The following is a 22060-nucleotide window of genomic DNA, read 5'->3' on the forward strand; positions in this document are numbered from 1 at the left end:
TCCTTTCTGAGTCCCTATCTATTCTCACTTCATATTCATTCGATAGGAGAGTTAATCTACTCCCAAGGCATCCTTTAACACCTTTATGTGGGTGGCTAGCAAATCAATTTTGCTAGATGAAAGCAATCTCCCCTTCAACAATCAGATATTGAGACTGTGAGCCCCTCCATGGGCAGAGATTGTCTCTATCTGTTGCCGAATTGTACATTCCAAGCGCTTAATACAGTGCTCTGCACATAGTAAGTGCTCAGTAAATACTATCAAATGAATTAATATTTCTTTTTGGCTACAGGACGTCTAACTTCACATAGGTATTTTCCCATCACCTTAAACTCCAAACATATATTCACTTCCAAACCCTCTTCTCCACCTAACTTTCCCAATCCAGTGGACCAAACCCACATTATCCCCTCTGAAGCCTGAAATTTAACCATTATCTTGGATTCACTCTCATGAGTGAGTCATATCTAGTTGCTAAATCCTGTCTTTTTTTCCATAATTTGTGTTTCTGCCTTCCCCTCCATCCATATGGCCACCATCCTCGTCTAGGTGCTCATCGTATCCCATATTGGCCACCTTAACGGTCTTCCTGCTTCCTGTTGGGAAAGGCCCATGCTCTTTCCAGGGGTGCAGTGTCTGTACATACTATAAAATCAACAAATACTATTCTTACTAATAATGTTACTATTAAGGGAGAGATGGGATTTCTGATTACCTAATGGCAGTTCTAGAGATTAAGCAGCCTAGGGAATGGCCTTTGTAAAACACATGGGCCTGAAATCAGAGGACCAGGATTTTAATCTTGGCTCTGCCACTTGTCTACTGTGTGACCTTAGGCAAATCATTTGATGTCTCTCTGTCTCAGTTCCCTCATCTGCAAAATGGGGATTCAATACTTGTCCTCCCCTCCTTAATAATAATAATAATAATAATGTTGGTATTTGTTAAGCCCTTGTAGAGCACTGTTCTAAGCACTGAGATAGATACAGGGGAATCAGGTTGTCCCACGTGAGGCTCACAGTCTTAATCCCCATTTTACAGATGAGGTAACTGAGGCACGGAGAAGATAAGTGATTTGCCCACAGTCACACAGCTGCCAAGTGGCAGAGCTGAAATTCGAACCCATGACTTCTGACTCTCAAACCCGGGCTCTTTCCACTGACCCATGCTGCTTCCCTAGCTTCCTTAGACTGTGAGCCCCATGTGGGGCAGGACTAGGTCCAACCTGATTACTTTATAACCACCCCAGCCTTTAGTACAATGCTTGGCACACATTAAGTGCTTAACAAGCACCACAAGTATTATTATTATTATTATTATTATTAGGGACCTTGGTAGAGTTGGTCTCTTGATAACCAATTAGAAGACTTTACTAGAACATTCCTCAGCAGTGACTTGCAAGGTTTCCTTGGGTAATACTCGTTCTCACACTGACAAAAGGCATGCTCTTGAAAAAGGATTTGTTTCCTGCTGTTTACGCTTAATTTAGCAGATCTATTTAGTAAATACGAAGGAGGCTTAAACAATAGTATAGTTATATGGGACTGTGAAAACAACCAATCCAGATCACTCAGAGTATAAAATAATCCTGTTAGATTCCTTCAAGATTTTCCAAATAATTGCTCAAACCACAATCCTCTGGCCTTACCATTATCATGATTGTTTGTCAAGAAAATGATGAACATTAGTATTTTACAATTTAATTCGAAGGCCAAGATTAGTGCAAATGAAGCGGATGGGAAGCTATGTGGCTTAGTGGCAGGAGCCCGGGTTTGGGAGTCAGAGGTCACGGGTTCTAATCCCGCCCCCCCCCCCCACTTCTCAGCTGTGTGACCTTGGGCAAATCACTTCACTTCTCTGGGCCTCAGGTACCTCATCTGTAAAATGGGGATGAAGACTGTGAGCCCTACGTGGGACAAGCTGATGACCTCCTATCTACCCCGGTGCTTAGAACAGTGCTTGGCACATAGAAAGCGCTTAACAAATACCAACATTATTATTATTATTATCATTGTTAAAGAGGAGGAAGTTCAGGCAATTCAAGCCTGCAACGCATATCCGCCTCAGTTAGTGGAGATTTTCAGGCCTGGCAACACTGAAAGCTTGGGAATCCTGGTGACAGCAGTAGGATGTAGGTAGGGCTCTGCAAAGGTACTGTGAAGCCACTTTGACTGTAAGCTCACTGTTGGCAGGGAATGTGTCCGTCTATTGTTATACTGTTCTCTCCTAAGTGCGTAGTCCAGTACTCTGCACACAGTCAGTGACTAATAAATATGACTAAATGTAAATGAATTTGATTTAATGGACGATGATCCTCCTGTTTGGTGAATTCCTGAAAAATTGACCATTTTTGAGGTGGCACGTCAAAGGAATTATTTCCTTTCTCAAGCATACTAAAGCCGATTTGGGCATCGCTAATGAAGAATGGGTGTGCGTGTGTTGGGGTGTGTGTGTGGAAGCAGGGCGGATAAGGGTCCTCCCTAGATTTTTTGTGAAGATTCATAGGGAAATAGAGGGAACGTGCCTGTTTTTTGTTGTAATATATTCTCTCTAGCTTGTAGTATAGTGCTCTGCACATAGTAAGTGCTCAATAAATACGATTGAATGAATCTAAGTAGAAGAAAGATTTTCTGCTTCCTCTCATTTTTTTACAGTTTACTTTCTGCTTGCCTTCCCTGCTTACCTCTTGCCTACACTGTTCCCCGAAGAAAAAAATAATCTGCGGAGTTTGATGGAGATTTGTATTTTCTGTTCTCCTTCCCAGTTGTATGTCATTTATTATCAGATTTCCCAGGTTTAATTGTCTGCCAGACTTCTAAGGGGAGCAAAACACCCACCTTCCCCGGTTTAGGTGGCTCCATTGGGAGTTGGATTCAGTTCAGAAACCCTCCCAGTTGCTTCCAGACTCTCCTCCTCACCGTTGCTTCCCGCCACTCACCACACCTTCCACAGTTGCTGTGGAAAGACCAAACAAAAGAGAGTGGGAGCTAGCAGCTGAGATGTTTCCCACCAGTCAGGTTGTGGAAAGCACTCAACAGGCAGGTTTTGCTACCCATAAGCTCCTGTTGCGCCAACAAAACAGAAGAGGGGACAAAAGGGCAGAACATAAAATGTTGTTTTAATTGGAATGAACCCCAACAATAAAAGTTGTTAGCTGCAGGAGTCATAGGTTAGCAAGACATCGATTAGCAAAATGTACACCTTTTGTGTACCCTCCCCAAGTACTTCCCTGACCCCGATGAAATAACTCAGGCCGTTCCACTCTTTGTGCTCTCCCTAATCTGCTCCAGGGGAGGAGGCAAGAAATGAAACCATTTTGTCATCAGGATGGGAGGGAGAGAGGGAGGTGAAAAGAAGATGCTCCCAAGAGAGGGAATCCAATATTACAATCCAGCTCAAGGTACAGTCCTTATTTCAAGAAGATTAATTATCTTGGTCTGAATTATCCGGATAATTACCTCAACTTTCCACTGCAGAAAAGCTGAAAGCCATGAACATTTATCAAAATTCCCAAACTTTCTGGACCGTAATTGATATGTTCTTTGAACACAAAACAAAAAGTCCTTACTTGTTTTCCAGGGGAAGAATAGTTCCGAAAAACTTCATTTCCCCGGGAATTTTCCATCTGAAGAATTCCCTTAGTGGTTCAGCCTTTTTTTATTCAACCTGGATTTCTTCACCCACAGAAGCTCTTCCTGACTTTGGTTTTTATTTTTCTGTCACCCACACTCTTCACGAGTTGGAAACAGGGAGCAAAAGCTAAGACGATCTGTCTATTTATACTTCTCCAATTCAGAATTCCTTTAACCAGGCTTTAGAAACAGCAACAAGGTGACCTATAAAACGCTTTTGGGTCAGCCCCAAAGTAGACAGTGGTAATTTCAGTGGTGACATAATTTTGATAGTGAATAACTGATGTACAAAAGCTGTGGAGGTCCAGTCTTTCAGATGATGGAGTATTCTTTACATTATATACATTATTTTCATGCTGCCTCAAAGAATCAAAGCAATAGTTTGCATACTTCCTGTCTAGTACAGCACACTGCACCAAGAAGGTAATAATAATAATAATATAATTACAGTATTCGTTAAGCAATTACTATGTGCCACGCACTGTTTTAAGCTCTGGGGTGGATACAGGGTAATCAGGTTGTCCCTCGTGGGGCTCACACATTTAATCCCCCTTTTACAGATCAGATAACTGAGGCACAGAGAAGTTAAGTGACTTGCCCAAGGTCACACAGCAGACAAGTGGCGGGGGCGGGGTTAGAACCCATCACCTATGACTCCCAAACCCAGGCTCTTTCCACTAAACCACAACAGCTGACTCTACTTAATACTACAATTAGTATTACTAATTTCCTCCACAATCAAGATCCGAGCCCCAAATCCTGATTTCCCCTAACATTTACATGATTTCATGATTTCACATGAGGGATACATTCCTAGCTTATTAAACATCAGATTTTGGAATAAAGATGGCATTTTCTGGTCACTATTACAGAGCTCATAAACTGTCATGGAGAAACAGCATGGCCTGGTGGATAGAGTTTAGGCCTGAGCTCTAATCCGGCTCTGCCACCTGTCTGCTGTGTGACCTTGGGCACTTCACCTAATTTCTCTGTGCCTCAGTGACCTCATCTGTAAAATGGAGATTAAGAATGTGAGCCCTATATGGGACAGGGCCTGTGTCCAACCCAATTTGCTTGTATCCACCCCAACGTTTAGTACAGTGCCTGGCACATAGTAAGCACTTAACCAATACCACAATTATCATTATTATGATTATCATATTCCTTTTACCTTCCACATCACTTACACACTAGGGAACTCATCCATTAAATACTTGGATACTTCTGGATAGCACATATCTTTAAAGTCGGTAGCTTCTACCTACCTGCAACTTATTTTAGTGTCCGTTTCCCTAATTAGATTGTAAACTCCTTAAAGGTGAAGATCATGTCTACAAACTACTGCACTCTCCCAAGCAGTTAGTACAGCTCTCGGTACAGAGTAAGCGCTCAATAAATATGTTTGATTTGATACAGGGAGGCCTCCCTTTCCCCCACACTAGGGAAAGAAAATGCTCTTGGCACTCTTTCAGTATAGTATTATATTTTAATGCTGAGATTTTTTTAGGCCACCCTCAGATTTCTCAACAGGGCTCTGGTTATACGGCATGTGCCATATTTTCCCCGGTTCAGACACTTCCCTCCTTTCACGCCGTTGAAGAACATTTGAAGTACTTTCGATTGAAAAGATCAATTAAAAATTCATTGCAATAGTCCTTCATTTAGCATTAGATTAGCAATAGATCTTTAATTTGGCATCTCAAGATACTTTTCTGCTAAATGGGATGTAAAAGACACCTCTTTGAAAATATTTACACACGTAAGCATAAGAGATATCAAACTCAAAATATTTTGTTTTTGGAACATACTCATGGTATTATTTGATCCGGTAACTATCTATTGTGTTTTTATCACTGTTTTGAAATACATTTATGTTGTTCTGTTCAACATTGTGGCCTGTGGAAAGCTAAATTTCTTTTAGCACTCTTGTTTAATGCTGTATTTTCTTGGACCAATTATGAGAGTAAATTGGGGAGTTCCTCTTTCATAACTAATGAAATGGGAAGAGGAAGAGTTTGCTGTAACTGAATTCTCTTTCTATGTGGCTGGAAGACAAAGAGAGGAAGAATCAAGGTAAATGTCTCCTGAAATCAGCAATATTATTTTATTTTTTCCTGACATGTTTGCTTCAGAGTTATTTGGAATTCAATTCCCTGCGGGCAGGGATCACATCTACCAGTGCTATTGTACTGTACCTTCCCAAAGACTTCGTGCCGTGCTCAACGCACAGTAAGCACTAAATAAATACCACTGAGTGACTGATGTAGGGAGGCAATATTACTCACTGAATCAATGGTGAAAATGGATGCTTCCATGCTTTTTCTAAAAGCTATATTTTACGAGAAGCTCATTCTTGGTTCTCCTTGTTTTCTTCAGGGAAATGCGAATGTGGTCAATGTACATGTTTCCCACCAGGAGATAGCAGAGTATACGGCAAAACGTGTGAATGTGATAATCGGCGGTGTGAGGATCTGGACGGCACTGTCTGTGGAGGTACGCATTTGCCTCAATCCTCCTATTTAACACATCTCCTTTCATCCCATGCTCAACGTCCTGGAGCTCAGTCAGCTCACAAGCACTGAGGCAGTGATCATCACAATGTAAAAATTCCAAGTACTGTATAAACCAAATATTTTAAACAGCAATCACCGATTGCTTTTTTCATGGTTTTTGTTCAGTGCAGAATGTGAGAAACAACTCTGAACAAGTACTGAATGTTAGCATGCACATGGGGAGACCCAGGCTGTGGATACTGAGAAGAGAGACCACAGAACTTGGAGATTCGGGGGGGTGTCTGTGAAAGTGAGATGTGCGAAAGGCAGCCAGAATGATTTGAATACTAATTTGTTATTTGCCATTAGCGTTCTCTGACCAGCGGTGATGGATTAATGGTGTGGTATCCGGACCAGATGCCCACGTAACTGCTTGGAAAGGCTGTGATGAATGAGATAATAAATGATAAAGACCCTATTACCTTGTCTATGAATGTTTAGAATGAGTCACTTTCTACTGAGGAGCCAACTGTTCATTATTGTAGAATGAAGCAGACCGGATGCTTTCCGTCCTGCAACAGGACTTAACGTGGAATCCAGAGTGATTTCCATCATTTGGTTTATGTTTTCTTTGAATCCTTTTGATACATCCTATGGCCTGGCCACTCTGTTTGAATTGTGTAACTGCCCTTAACCTTTGTAAAATGCATTCCAACAGGCCCAGTCCAGGCTCTGTGAATAGGGAGGGACAGGTCTGGAAGGCAAAACTAGGCCTTTTGACCTCATTTAATCACTAATTCTGATTGGATGAGTTCTTTTATCTCTTCTGTGTCTCTGTCACCTCCCAAATGAAACACACACCCAGAGCCCTACCTGCCTTACCCTGCCTTACGGGGGCAGAGTGGCTTTCAGAAAATACGTGAGACTGTTAGATTCCTGTTCTAATCTTTGCTCTGCCACTTGCCTGCTGTGTGACTTTGAAAAAGTCATTAGCTTCTCTGTTCCTCAGTGTCTTCATCGGTAAAATGGGGATAAAATGATTGCTCCCCCTCCCCATTAGATCGTGAGCCCCATTTGGGACAGTGACTGTGTCTGATCTGAATTATCTTGTGATTACCCCAGCTGTTAACATATTGCTTTGGCACACAGCAATCAATCGATCAATTGATCAATCAATCAATTGCATTTGTTGAGCACTTACAATGTAAAGAAGACTGTCCTAAGCACTTGGGAAAGTACGGTACCACAGATTTAGCATACACATTCCCTGCCCACGACAAGCTTACAGAGTCGAGTCCTACAGTCTAAGTAAGGGCATAAAAAATAATCATCATTATTAGGTAGGGAGAAAAGGAGGGTGATAGGACTCAGAGCAAGATCAAACTAGCCTCAATAAGGTCCAAACCTCCACTGGGCATTACCTGGGACTTCGTGTCCCCCTTTATATGTGACAGACTACCACTTCCCTACCTTCAGAACTATCCTACAATCACACCTCCTCCAAGATGCCTCTTTTTTTTCATGGTACTTGTTAAATGCTTGTATTTGGCAAGCTGGGGTGGATAAAAGAGAATCAGATTGGACACAGTCCATGTACCACATGGGACTCCCAGCTTTAATATAAATGAATAGATTATAGATATGTACATAAGTGCTGTGGGGCTGGGAGGAGGGAAGACTTAAAGAGAGCAAGTCAGAGCGGCGCGAGAGTTGAAGAAAAGGAAAAGAGAGTTTAAAAAGAGGGAAGGCTGCCTATGTAGGAGACTCAGTTGGAGTGGGAGAAGGAGAGGGACTGCCTTCTGACAGGGCAACACATTTCCCCTATCCTTCCCGAAGCAACGGGGCAACGGGGACCAAGTTCTGTGCTCAGTAAGGGAAGAAGAGATCAGAGATGTTTCTCCAGAAAGAAGTGTGAATGTCTGCCTGGCTACATGCTGAACAGGCCCATTTGCCAAAAAGTATTGGAGGTCCCTAGTCCTGGGTGCTTTTCAGGGGCTTAGAGAGCCAAAATCAAGAGCGATCAATACTTATAAGTAACTGAAACATCTCTCTATCTTTTCAAATTGGCCTGACTTGTGGTTCTGTAATAAAGAATGGCTCTAAGACATCCCCCTGATTAAACACAAATGAGCGAATATTTGGTTACCAGTAAGTTGTTGAGGAATTCCTATCCCACCTTAATTACTTGTAGTAACCTCCTTGCTGACCTCCCTGCCTCCTGTCTCTCTCCACACCAGTCCATCCTTCACTCTTCTACCTGAATTGCTTTCCTCCAAAAACGTTCCATTTCACCCACTCCGTGAGCCCGTCGCAGGGAGGGAATGTGTCTGTTTATTGTTACTGTCCCACTAGTACAGTGCTTTGCACACAGTAAGCACTCCATAAATATGACTGAATGAATGGATGCATCTTCAAGTGACTGCCATCCATCCACCTCCGCATCAAACAAGAACTCCTTACCATTGGCCTCATAGCACCTGGTCATCTTGTCCCCTCCTTCCTCACCTTGCTACCTCCTACTACATCCCCAACCACACACCTCGCTCGCCTACTTGATACTTCGATCTCCTCTATCTTGCCACCAACCTCTCCCCCACCTCCTGCCTCTGGCCTGGCACACCCTCCCTCTTCATATCTGAAAGACCATTACTCTCCCCCACTTCAAAGCCCATCTCCTCCAAGAGGCCTTCCCTGACTGAGCCTTCTTTTCCTTCTCTTCTACTACCTCCTGTGTCACCCTTACTTGTTCCCTTTTTTTAATCTGCCCTCTCATCCTCACAGCACTTATGTACATATCCATAATTCATTTATTTCTAGCAATATCTGCCTTCCCCTCTAGACTGTAAGCCACTTGTGGCCAGAGAATGTGACTGTTATGTTGTTACATTGTACTCTCCCAAGTGCTTAGTACAGTGCTCTTCATATAGTAAGTGCTCAATAAACACAATTGATTGATCAGTCGTTTCAGGGTCCACTCCTCTTCCCATACCACCCATTAAAGGGGCGCATTAAACCAGATTTCATCTTGCGCAGTGGTGACTAGTGGTTAGAGAAGTGATCTCTGTGGTCACATGATGCAATAGTCTATTTGCTCTCCTCAAAGCTCTCAAGTTTCCACTTAATTTCATGCCTTTTCCTCGTTTCACAGGGCATGGCACTTGTTCCTGTGGTCGATGCGTTTGCGAGAGAGGGTGGTTTGGAAAACTCTGCCAAAATTCAAGAAAGTGCAACCTGACAGAAGAAGAAAATAAGAGTTTGTGTGAATCAGCAGATGGCATCTTGTGTTCAGGAAAGGGTAAGTCCTCTAGTAATGTAAACCTGTGACTAAATCAGCACCTGTTTTGCAAATGCCTCAGTATACTGCAGGTTGTAGCAATTGTCCTTGAAATGTGGGAAATGTCGAAACGCTGTGGTTTCTGCGATAAAGAAACTACGAATGAGAGAAAAGCATCAAATGCAACCATGCAAATTAGCACTTGTCCACATGTACAAAGGCTTAAAAAAATTACATCAGTCCTACAAAAAAATCAATTGGTGGTTCTAAAAGTAATCAGGCAGCATGTTGAAGGGAAATTTTGTGTTCTCACCCTCTTCTTCCGGTTCCCTTTTTGGTTTGCTTTACCTGAAGAAGTTTGAATGAATTTCCTGTGGGCCAAACTTGTCTTCTCTTGGTCTCAGAGTAAAGAAAGGAGGTAGAATTGATCGGTCTGAAGTGGTGGCATATTAAAGATTGCTTGAACTTGTTTGACATGAAAACTGGAAAGAAATCCGGTAATCAATCAGTGGCATTTATTGAGCGCTTACTGCGTTATGAGTACTGTACTGAGCAATCAAATCATATTTATTGAGCACTTACTGTTCCTTGGGAGAGTACAATATAACAGAGTGGTTTCCTTGCCCACAACAAACTTACAACCTAGAGGTGGAGACATTAATATAAATACAATATATATTTATAAAATATAAATACATTATGGATAAGTGCAAAGGTGCTATGGGTCTGAGGGAGGGGTGAACGAAGGATTCAAATCTAAGTGCAAGGGTATCACAGAAGGGAGTGGGAGAAGAGAAAATGAGGATTTAGGGATGGCCTCTTGGAGATGTGCTAGACTGTAAGCTCATTGAGGGCAGAATATTTTTGCCTGCTAATTCTGTAGTATTGTGCTCTCGCAAGTGCTTAGTACAGTGCTCTGCACATAGTAAATGCTCAATAAATATGATTGATTAATTGATTGAATAAGGCTTTGAAGGTGGGGAGAGTGACCATCTGTAGGATATGAAGGGGAGGTGCGTTCAATCAATCAGTCAAGTTTTTTGAGCACTTGGGAGAGTACAATACAACAGAGGTGGTAGGCACATTCCCTGACCATAGAGAGTTTAGGGTCTAGAGGAATTAGGAATTATTGGAAGGAACACGTAGGGATGGTGGAACACAACAATCAACTTCTTCTTCCTCTCACCAGAAGAGCCAGTCATGGCAGGTCTTCAGGTGGGCCTTCTGCTCTATGTCCTGCTACTCTCCATTCATTGTAAGCTCCTGGAGGACAAGGATCACGTCTACCAACTCTATTGTATGGTATTCTCTCAAGCCCCTACTACAGGGATTGATGGCTTTCGCAGAGAGGATCCCCAATTGAACTAATAAGGTCCTTTTACCACAGGACATTAAATGATAGGATGGTCTGCTGTTTGTAAGTCCGGCACTGTAGAGGATCAGGGCAGGGAACTAGAATTCATTACCTTTCCTGCTTCTGAAAATCAGAAGGAGTGGTGCCCTACATAGAGCCTTAAGGATCTGGTGAGATGGCAAGAGGAAAAATGTTCCAAATGATCAGACTGAGTTGTCTATTTTCATAAACTGCCTAGCTTCTAATCACCCGGTTAGATTTCTCCCTCCTATTTATCCACTTTAGCTCCCAATACACCACCACTTGCAGTCTTCCTTCCACTCCAGTTATAATAATAATGTTGGTATTTAAGCACTTACTATATACAGAGCACTGTTCTAAGCGCTGGGTGAGATACAGGGTAATCAGTTGTCCCATGTGAGGCTCACAGTTAATCCCCATTTTCCAGATGAGGGAACTGAGGCCCAGAGAAGTGAAGTGACTTGCCCACAGTCACACGGCTGCCAAGGGGCAAAGCTGGGAATCGAACCCATGACCTCTGACTACCAAGCCTGGGCTCTTTCCACTGAGCCACGCTGCTTCTCTGACTCACTGCGCCATTTTCATCTCTCCCACTACCGACCACTGCTCACACCCTTTCCTCTTTCTGCAACTCTCTCCCCCTTCATATCCAGCAGAACACTGCTCTCCCCACCTCTGAACCCTTCTGAAATCACACCTCATCCAGAAAACCTTCCCTGATTAGGATCTAATCTTCACAGGTTATATCTCTTCCAGCTGCGTGGCTCAGTGGAAAGAGCACGGGCTTGGGAGTCAGAGGCCATGGGTTCAAATTCCAGCTCTGCCACTTGTCAGCTGTGTGACTGTGAGCAAGTCACTTAACTTCTCTGTGCCTCAATGACCTCATCTGTCAAATGGGGATTAAGACTGTGAGCCTCACGTGGGACAACCTGATTACCCTGTGTCTACCCCAGTGCTTAGAACAGTGCTTGGCACATAGTAAGTGCTTAACAAGTACCAACATTATTATTATTATTATTTCAAAACTGTGGCCACTTAGCTTGTATACTTACATCCTCCTGTAGCTCTCATCTGTATATATTACTTACATACCCTATTACTTAAGCACTAATTTATATCATATGCCCATCTGTAAATTATTTTAGTGTCTATATCACTTGCTGGATTTGAAGCTCCTTTAAGGCAAGGATCATGTTTGCTCAGGTTTTTAATACTGTGGTCTGCACAGAGTAGGAAATCAATAAGTAGTACTGATTGATTTATAAAAATCCACAATTTGGTAAGGTTTTCAGTGAAAAGTACCACTTGAAAGGTTCCTCATTCGTCTTTTTGACATGGGATATGTACGAGAGTTATTCCTTGAGAAGGCTGAGGTAGTTTTATATATATATGTATATATAGATGTATTTACATCTACATCTATATAGAGAGGTATTTGTTAAGTGCTTACTATGTGCCAGGTACTGTACTAAACTAATCAAATTAGACCCTGTCCTTGTCCCACATGGAGCTCATAGTCTTTAATCCCCATTTTATAGACGAGGCAACTGAGACACTGAGAAGTGAACTGACTTTTCAAGATCACGTGGCACAGCAGGATTAGAACCCAGGTCCTCTGACTCCTGGCCCATGCTCTTTCCAGTGGGAAACATTTTTTATCATTGGTACTAAGTTGGTAATTTAGCAGCATCCTTTTACTCAAACTTTCAAAAACTGCAAGACTTTTTGTTATTCAAAGGCTAAACAGAGCTGTCACCTCAGGAGACAGTAGAGAAATGATATTTATTTCCTTCCAGATTTGTAGTGAAGAAAAACCTTAAAACAAATACAGTTTAGAGGACCATTCACACCCCAGGGATTATTACAAAAATGCAAGGTGCCAGCTCCGATGTCACAAATTCTAGCACTTCCACCGGGCCGGCAAATGTGAAGTGAATTTGAAATCTCTGAGTATTTTTAAAGAATCGAAATGATTCGATCTAGCACTTCGAATGTCCACGTGCTACCCGAGAACTCAGTGACTGAGGCTGTCCCGGACTACTTCAACATCCTCCCCATATCAGTGAACTAAGGATGAGTTGTTGTTGAGGTAACCCGATGTGCTTAGTACAGTGCTCTGCAGTAAATGCTCAATAAATGCAATCGATTGATCGATTGATTTCCAGTCGGCTACCCTGGGTCCATCTTTCTGACAAAGCTTTCTCAGGCTCTGGTTGGGATCATTCCCACTCCATCACATGTCACGACCAGTAAATCTTCAAGATATTGGTGAGGCAGTGGTTTAGACATATGGTGATTACTTTTCAGTCACTCCTCATGTCTGAGGTGCCCCATATGAGGTGATATCTGTCCTTGGACCTGTCCTTTAGGAATGTAAGAAGATCGGCGAGATCACGTGGTTGATTCCTGAGAGTTGGGAATTGAAAGAAAGAGGCATGAGGAGGTCTGGATAGCCTTATGTGACCCTCTAAAGAAGACACAATTTCTTCTTCTGATGCACGGGGCATGCGGCCCTTAGATAGAGCAGCCAGCTGAAGGGTATAATTAAAGGTATTAAACGAATCCAGTTCAGCGGTTGGAAACCCAATCTCCCTCGGTGTCGGACATCTACCGTGCTCGAAACAGAGCAAATTGCATTACTGAGTTCAAAGGGAAAGCAAGTGGAACTCTTTGGAGGAAAAAGAATATTTCAGCACATCGTCCATTTCTAGCAAAATAAGAGCCCACTCTAATGAAGTCACCAATCATTCTTTTTCAAACCTTAGTGAACACAAGACCTAATTCGTGGACGGATGCCTCTCACTTAGATCCGTACTGAGATTTCAAAGTCGGCAACTAAGTCTGCCTTTGTGGCAGTGATAATTACGGTATTTGTTAAGCACTTAATGTGCCAGGCACTATTCTAAGCGCTGGGGTAGATACAAAATAATCAGGTTGGACGCAGTTTTGCTCCCACACGGGGCTCACAGTCTTAATCCCCGTTTTATGGATGAGGTAACTGAGGCACAGAGAAGTTAAGTGATTTGCCCAAGGTCACACAGCAGGCACGTGGCAGATCCAGATTAGAACCCACGACCTCTGACTCCCAGGCCTGTGTTTTTCCACTAGGCCACACTGCTTCCTAGGATCAGGGCATTATTGTGCCTCGATCCTAACTTGCAGGAGTATCAAGTTCATGATGGATGTATTTTATACAGATCATTTCATCCCCGGGGTACTTGGCTAGTTATACATGTTGATGATGGTGCTGATGCATATATTATCAAAATATTTCATATAATATCAAATGAAGATCCATTGCAATCTCGATGCTCATGAAACAGTACCGCTATGACCTGAATTGAACCATGGTTGAAGTAACTAGCAAATTAAAGGCCTTCCAAGTTAAATTGATTAAAGAGCTAATGAAATAGTCTCATATTCCTCTAATGAAGGATTGAGGCTGCCAAGTATTAACTTGAAATGAAAGTTCTGCTCATCTATTTCCATGATAGATTTTTTTCCTGTCTCAGTATGATGCAAGTAACAATATGATTATGACATGTACTAATATACATATGAAGTCATATCCCTAACAGAATGATTAATATTGTTTGAATTGTTTTGGAGCTGAATATAAATACCTTTTCAAAATCCACAAAAACATCTGATTTTCCAAATTATTTATCAGGCCTCAAATTTGGCAACAGATGCAGCTGGTAGCTTTAGGACCTTTAGATTCTGCCCTAAGACAATTAAGTGAAATAAAGGATATTCTCTCCTGCTACATCAGCCAAGGAGAGGAAAAATATGCCCGTTACAAAACAGATTACACAACAGGTGTAAAAATCAGGAAACGTTTTGGATTTTAGTAACAGAAAAGAAGGATTTTGTTGTAATGCAAGGGTAAGTCAATGAGGGAGAAAGGAAAAACACAAACTATGCATAAAAAAGCAACTCGACACTACTTTTCTAACATTGAAAATACAACTCAGAACTCCAACATTAATAATGATAGTAATAATGATAATTGTAGCATTTGTTGAGCATTTACTATGTGTCAGGCACTGTACTAAACTCTGGAGTAGAGACAATATGATCAGGTCTCAGGAGGTCTTGCAGTCTAAGTTAGAGGGAGAATAGCTGTTGACTTCCCATTTTACAGGTGAGGCAAGTGAGGCCTAGAGAAGTGAAGTGACTTACCCTAGGTCACACAACAGACAAGGGGTGCAACCGGAATTAGAACCCAGGTCCTCTGGCTTCCCAGACCATATTTTTTCCACTAGGTCATGCTTGCTTTCCCCCCTTTCCCTCTGCTCCTCCCCCTCTCCCTCCCCCGCCCCAGCATTGTGCTCATCTGCTCATTTGTATATATTTTTATCACACTATTTATTTTGTTAATGAGGTGTACATCCCCTTGATTCTATTTACTGCTATTGTTTTTGTCCATCTGTCTCCCCCAAATAGACTGTAAGCCCCTCACGGGGCAGGGATGGTCTCTATCTGTTGCCGAATTGTACAGTCCAAGTGCTTAGCACAGTGCTCTGCACATAGTAAACGCTCAATAAATACTATTTAATGGAAGTCACTTCGCTTCTCTGTGCCTCCGTTCCCTCATCTGTAAAACGGGGATTAAGACTGTGAGCCTCACGTGGGACAACCTGATCACCCTGTATCTACCCCAGCACTTAGAACAGTGCTCTGCACAGGGTAAGCGCTTAACAGATACCAACATTATTATTATCTTTGAATTTCTTTCTGGGTTTAATGTCTGTCTCTCCCTCTAAACCGTAAACTCATTTTGGGCAGGGAGCATGTCTACTAATTCTGTAGTGTTGTACTCTCCTAAGCGCTTAGTATGATGCTCTGCACATAGTAAGCACTCAATAAATACAAGGCCAATAAACACCTGAGGTATGAGGAGCAGTTGCACCAGTTTTATCCCTCGGTCAGCCTCCCAAACTGGGAACACAGGTATGAGAGATACGATCGGTGCCGAACTTTTGGGCTGCCTCACTGGCACTCATAAAACACTTGAAACCGCCAGACGTAAATGAGCCAGCCACATAAAGGTAACGACTAGCCTAGCCGATATTCCCGGACTGATAGTGTGAGGCATTGCCAATTCCGCACGAAAAAATTGGATTTCCAATCCATTCAGTTGCTCAGACTGTCAGCATTTTTCAAACAAAAAGTGATTATTTGAGCCAGGTTTTATCAGAAATGCCTGAAAGGAACCTTTCCATATTTAAAGTTTAAAGTTAATGTGCGAATGGAGAAGCAGTGTAGCTCAGTGGAAGGAGCCCGGGCTTGGGAGTCAGAGGTCATTGGTTCGAATTCCAACTCCGCCACTTGGCAGTTGGGTGACTGTGGGCAAGTCACTTCACCTCTCTGGGCCTCAGTGACCTCATCTGGAAAATGGGGATGAAGACTGTGAGCCTCATGTGGGACAACCTGATTACCCCAGCGCTTAGAACAGTGCTCTACACATAGGAAGTGCTTAACAAATACCATCTTTCATATTAAATAAGAAATCAATTTGCATTGCAATTTGGAACATAACAGATGGAAGAATAATCAAACCCAAAGAACGGTTGCCGCCTCACTTTTCAGAGGGCTCCCGTTACTGAGTGGTCCTGTCTTATTCATCCCTTCACTTCACTCACAGATTTACTCACATCCAGTTGAGCGCTTACATGCAGAACAGAGCACTCAACTCACAGCATCCAATAAGAGCAACAGATACAGTTTCTGCTCTCAAGGTGCAAAAACATTGAAATGTTGCACTCTGAAAGAGTTCTTTCATCGGGGGTTTTTCCTTATATTAGTTTAAACAAAAACAGCGTTCCTCATTTTGATCTCTTTTGATCTCTTTGTAGGAGTTATTAGGTGGACGGAACACAGAATTGACTTTGCCATTTTCCTACTGTGCGACCTCGGGCAAGTTATTTAACTACTGTGCTTTGGGTTTCTTATCTCTAAAACAGGGATAAAATGTCTGTTCTCTTTCCTGTGAGTCCCCTGGTGGACAGGGACTGAAGCCGATCCAATTATCCTCTATCTACCACATGCTTAACTTAACTTACACATAGTAAGTCTTTATTCACCACCCCCTAGGCCTCCCAGCACTTATTTATATATCCATAATTATATTAATATCGGTTTCCCTCTGTAGACTGTAAACTTGTTGGTGGCAGGCAACTTGTAATAATAATAATAATGTTGGTATTTGTTAAGCACTCACTATGTGCAAAGCACTGTTCTGAGAAGTGGGGTAGATACAGGGTAATCAGGTTGTCCCACGTGAGGCTCACAGTTAATCCCCATTTTACAGTTGAGGTCACTGAGGCACAGAGAAGTGAAGTGACTTGCCCACAGTCACCCAGCTGCCAAGTGGCAGAGCTGAGATTCGAACCCATAACCTTTGACTCCCAAGCCCGGCCGCTTCTACTGAGCCACGCTGCTTCTCTTGCACTGCACTCTCCCAAGTGTTTATTTAATACAGTGCTCTGCACACAGTAAGTGCTCAACAAATGCTACTGACTAATTGATTTATATGTGTATTTTGAGCGCTTACTGCGTACAAAGCACTGTACTGTGTGAGAAGCAGCGTGGCTGTGAGAAGCAACGTGGTTCAGTGGAAAGAGTGAGGGCTTGGGAGTCAGAGGTCATGGGTTCGAATCTCAGCTCTGCCACTTGGCAGCTGGGTGACTGTGGGCAGGTCACTTTACTTCTCTGTGCCTCAGTGACCTCAACTGTAAAATGGGGATTAACTGTGAGCCTCACGTGGGACAACCTATTACCCTGTATCCACTCCAGTGCTTAGAACAGTGCTCTGCACATAGTAAGCGCTTAACAAATACCAACATTATTATTATTTGTAATTTATTGATATTAATGTCTGTCTCCCCCTCTAGACTGTAAACTCACTGTAGGCAGGGAAAGTGTCTGCCCAATCTGTTGTACTGTACTCTCCCAAGCCATTAGGAGAGTGCTCTGCACATATAAACACTCAATACATACCATTGATCGACTGATCGATAATAAATATCAACATATCCTATCTTATATTACCAGGTAAGCGTCTAGTTAGCAGGAAATGTGTGTTAAAACTCTATATAATCGTACTCTCCTAAAAACTTAGTAAAGTGCTCTTACCTGCTCAATCAATTCTATTGATTGATATATAATCATATATTCACTGTCACACCCAAATCATACTGTAACAGAAGATTCCCTCTTCCATTAGGGGAGGGGGTTTAGATGTGTGATAGAAAAGGGTTTGGCATTATTATACTTGAACCAGTCTAATCTAGCTCCACATATTGAGAAGTGAGACCCCGGAAATCACTTGGTTACCTCAGCTCCCTATAAGGAGAATCTTGTCTGACGGTGATTGCCGGATCAGGCAGAAGTGAGAGATTTATTTTTGCACATCTTTGACACTTCCACCTCAACCAGAACTGGAAAGAGTGGCTAACGAACCCCCTTAACATTTAGGTTCTGGCTCCTTTTCAACCTGTTTAATGTTAATTACAGCTTCTTGGAAAATCTCAAGGAGCAAAAAAGGAAAAAAGAAGATAAAGGCATTGCCTTTTTCAAGAACCACCTCTTATGTTAAAGCTCTCCTCTAAGGGGCCCTGCTAGTCAATAAGCTTTTATCCTCATTATCTACTTTTAGCTTGCTTTCTAGCTAGGGAGCAATCGTCCAGGGGCCTGCAATGTTCTATTCCACAGTGAAAAGCCCAGCTGTATGGGAACGGCAAGAAACGATCTTGATCATTTCAGGTTCTTGTCACTGCGGGGCCTGCATCTGCTCTGCCCAGGAATGGTACATTTCGGGAGAATTCTGCGAATGCGACGATCGAGACTGCGACAGACACGATGGTCTCATCTGCACAGGTCTGGTATCGACTTCCCCTTCATGGCTTTAAGCGGCGGCCCAGTGAACAAAAAGTTCCCGTCTCTCCAGCCTCTCCTTTTCAGACTTTCTCAGGGGCTCCTCCTCGGTCTCCCACCCTCTGACTGTGGGAACCCCTCGAGGCTCACTTCTGGTTCCCCTTCTATTCTCCACCTACACGCATTCCCTTGGACAATTCATTTGCTCCCAAGTTTCAACTACTATCTCTCCGTGATGATTCCCCAACCTACCTCTCCAGCCCTGACCTCCTTCTTCCTCAGCACTCTCGTATTTTCTCCTTTCTTCAGGACATCTCTATTCAGATGGCCCACTGACACCTCAAACTTAATAAATGGCCAAAGCCAAACTCATCTTCCCACCCAAACCCCTTCCTCCCCAAAACCCTCCCATCAAAACTTTCCCCAAAACTTTCCGAATGTGAGCATCGCCGTCCTCCTTGTTTCGCAAGCCTGCAACCTTGGCGTTATCCTCATCTCATCTCTCTCATTCAATCAGTCAGTTCCTTCCAGGCTAGTGGCATGAAATCGATAAATCAGTGGCATTTATTGAGCGCTTACTGTGGGCAGAGAACTATACTAAGTGCTCGGGAAAGTACAATATACACCCAAGTGCTTAGAACAGTGCTCTGCCCCCAGTAAGGGCTCAATAAATGCCACTGATCGACCGATTAATTGGTAAGTAGGTTCTCTTCCCGCAAGGAAAAGCTGCAAGGGAAGCACCTTGGCCTAGTGGAAAGAGCATGAGCTCTGCCTCTACCTGCCAGATGACCTTGGGCAAGTCACTTCATGTCCTCAAATGTAAAATGGGGACTTGAGGATTGTTTGCCCTTCCACTTTAACAGTGTAAGGCACCATGTAGAGCAGGGACTGTGTCCATCCTGACAATCTCGTACCTAGCTCATACTCAGATGCATAGTAAGCGCTTACCAAATGGCCTTATGCAGTGACATTGATTGAGCACTTACTGCATGCTGAGCACACAGTGGAAGGGGGGATTTCTAAATTGTATACACATTTTATAGTTTATATACATTTCATATAATTTATAAAATATGATTTGTAGATACCTACTTAATCTGTCAACAAATCCTGTCAGTTCTTCCTTCACAATACTGCCTCATCCTTTCTTGGCCATCCAAACTGCCTGATCCAAACACTTATCATATCCCGCCTTGACTACTACATCAGCCTCCTCACTGACCTCTCTACTGCTCTGTCTTTCCCTACTCCAGGCCTTACTTCACTCTGCTGCCCAGATCATGTTTCTAAACAAACAAACAAAAAAAACCAGTCCACATCTCTTCCCTCATCAAGAATCTCAAAGGGTTTCAAATTTACCTCCACATCAAACAGAAACCTCCTTACCATAGTCTTTAGAGAACTCAATCAAGTTCATGTCCTCCTTCCTACCTCTCTGATTTCCTATTACAACCCAGCCCAAACACTTCACTCCTCTAAAATAACTTTCTCACTGAACCTCACTCTCATCTATCTCTCTGCCAACTCCTAACCTCTATCCTCCCTCTAGCCTGGAACTCTCTTTCCCCTTCATATACGACAGACCATCTTCCCTGACAAAACCCTCATTTCCCCCATTTCCTTCCCCTTCTGCATGACCTACGTATTTAGATCCGTACCTGTGAAGTATTTGATATCAAGCAGTGGTGTTTATTGAGCACTTCGGTGTGCAAAACACTGTACTAAGCTCTTGGGGCAGTATGATACAACTTGTTCCCTACTCACAATAAGCTTACTGTCTTGAGGGAGCAAAAGCAGTTGTTGGAAGAAGAGAGGGACTGTACCCTCAGTCCCACAGCACTTATGTACACACACAGAATTCATTTTAACATCTGTCTTCTCCTTTACACTACAAGCTCCTTGAGGCCTGGGAATGTTGCACTTTACTCCACCAAATGCTTAGTGCAGTGCTCTGCACACAGTATAAGCTCAAAAAATGCCATTGATCGATTCAAATGGACCTGCTGTTTTCTCTCTCTGTGGATGGCAGAATTGGAACATTCCTGTCATGAAAATGGATGTTACGTAGACTGTCCTGGCCTATAGGTAGCACAGGCTCGGAGTCACATTGATTTACGAAGGACAGCTGAGTAGCAGAGCGTGGTTAGTAATCAAATCACGGCGGAGCAGCAACCCGAAAACGAAATGAATTTTTTTCAATGCAGCATTCACCCTGGAGCACGGGAGGAGCAGAGGACATTTCTTTGGATTGCAATCTCTTGGAAGGAAGAGATGGTCTTTGAAGGAATGGGGTCCACATTTTGCATAACTTCGAAATCTTAAGAATTGGGTAGTTGTATGAAACACTGTGTGGGCACCAAGAGAGGTGTCTGAAAGCGGTGGTTGGAGGGACTATTGGTTGAACATTTTCAGCTCTCTTGCTGATTTCCAGCAGCAGAAGGAAAAAGTCTGAATAATAATAATAATAAATATATTTGTTAAGCACTTGCTATGTGCCAGGCACTGTATTAAGCACAGGAGAGGAACAGGGACCAAGAGGGCAAATGGGGAAGGGAGAACCTTAGCAGTGAGGTATGGCTCCTCACCGTCTTTGTTTTTAGAGAAAATAAAAATCCGTCCAGGGAATTCCCTTTCATTCTACCTCTGCTCTCGGATGTCAGCCTGCCTTTGTGTGGTTACGCTGGTCTGTGTTTATGACATTAGTTCACTAAAAGTAATGTTGCTGGAGTTTGTAGCTTGCATCTCCATGCACTGAAGGAAGACGGAGGATAACACAGAAGCACAGCTGGGTGCAAAACATGATGGAATAATTACAATATTTACTCTTTCGCTGATGGCATTGCTAGAAAAAATGCCATTAAATATTCGAAAGAGTCAGTATTTCACGGCCGCTTAATCAAACGGAAAGTGTTCTGCACAAAAAGACGATCCATAAAAGGCCAATGAAATGGTTTTATTATGGCTTGCTAAGTTTTATAACAACACGTTTTAATGGTGTTCATTTCAATTATGATAATTATTCCCCTGTTCGTTCTGTTCTAGGCAATGGTATATGTAACTGCGGAAACTGTGAGTGCTGGGATGGATGGAATGGAAATGCCTGTGAAATCTGGCTTGGGGCAGAAAACCCTTAACAATGCATGGAAAACATTATGGACTGAGTTGTTCTTTTATTGTAAGTTGTTAGAACACATAAATGCAAAGCAAACAGCATGTAATCACCACCAGGACTACTTAAACAGACTATTGTTATATTTTTCCAAGTCTGAATGCCTGAGTAAATTCTGGGTATCCATTTAACCACAGAGTCTAAACAGTCTGAGTGGGAAATAGTACAAGACAGAGCTTTCTTGAATAATTTACTCCTCTATCAGCTCTGTCCACGGCAAAATATATATATATATATATA

At 42.7% G+C, this 22060-nt stretch overlaps 1 protein-coding gene across 2 annotated transcripts in view; it reads left to right on the forward strand.

Annotated features, from left to right (window-relative positions):
* The window catches only part of ITGBL1 (integrin subunit beta like 1), a 165670-nt gene that overhangs the window by 139772 nt on the left and 3838 nt on the right, over nt 1-22060 (forward strand). For both annotated transcript variants that reach the window (XM_001513577.4, XM_039913220.1), the window contains 4 exons: nt 6009-6125; nt 9273-9419; nt 18541-18654; nt 21694-21826. In XM_001513577.4, coding sequence (XP_001513627.2) covers nt 6009-6125; nt 9273-9419; nt 18541-18654; nt 21694-21785 — 470 coding nt within the window. In that variant the 3' untranslated portion in view covers nt 21786-21826. The remainder of the gene's footprint in view (nt 1-6008; nt 6126-9272; nt 9420-18540; nt 18655-21693; nt 21827-22060) is intronic.

The sequence above is a fragment of the Ornithorhynchus anatinus genome, chromosome 10, assembly GCF_004115215.2.
Source record: "Ornithorhynchus anatinus isolate Pmale09 chromosome 10, mOrnAna1.pri.v4, whole genome shotgun sequence".
Classification (NCBI taxonomy): domain Eukaryota; kingdom Metazoa; phylum Chordata; class Mammalia; order Monotremata; family Ornithorhynchidae; genus Ornithorhynchus; species Ornithorhynchus anatinus.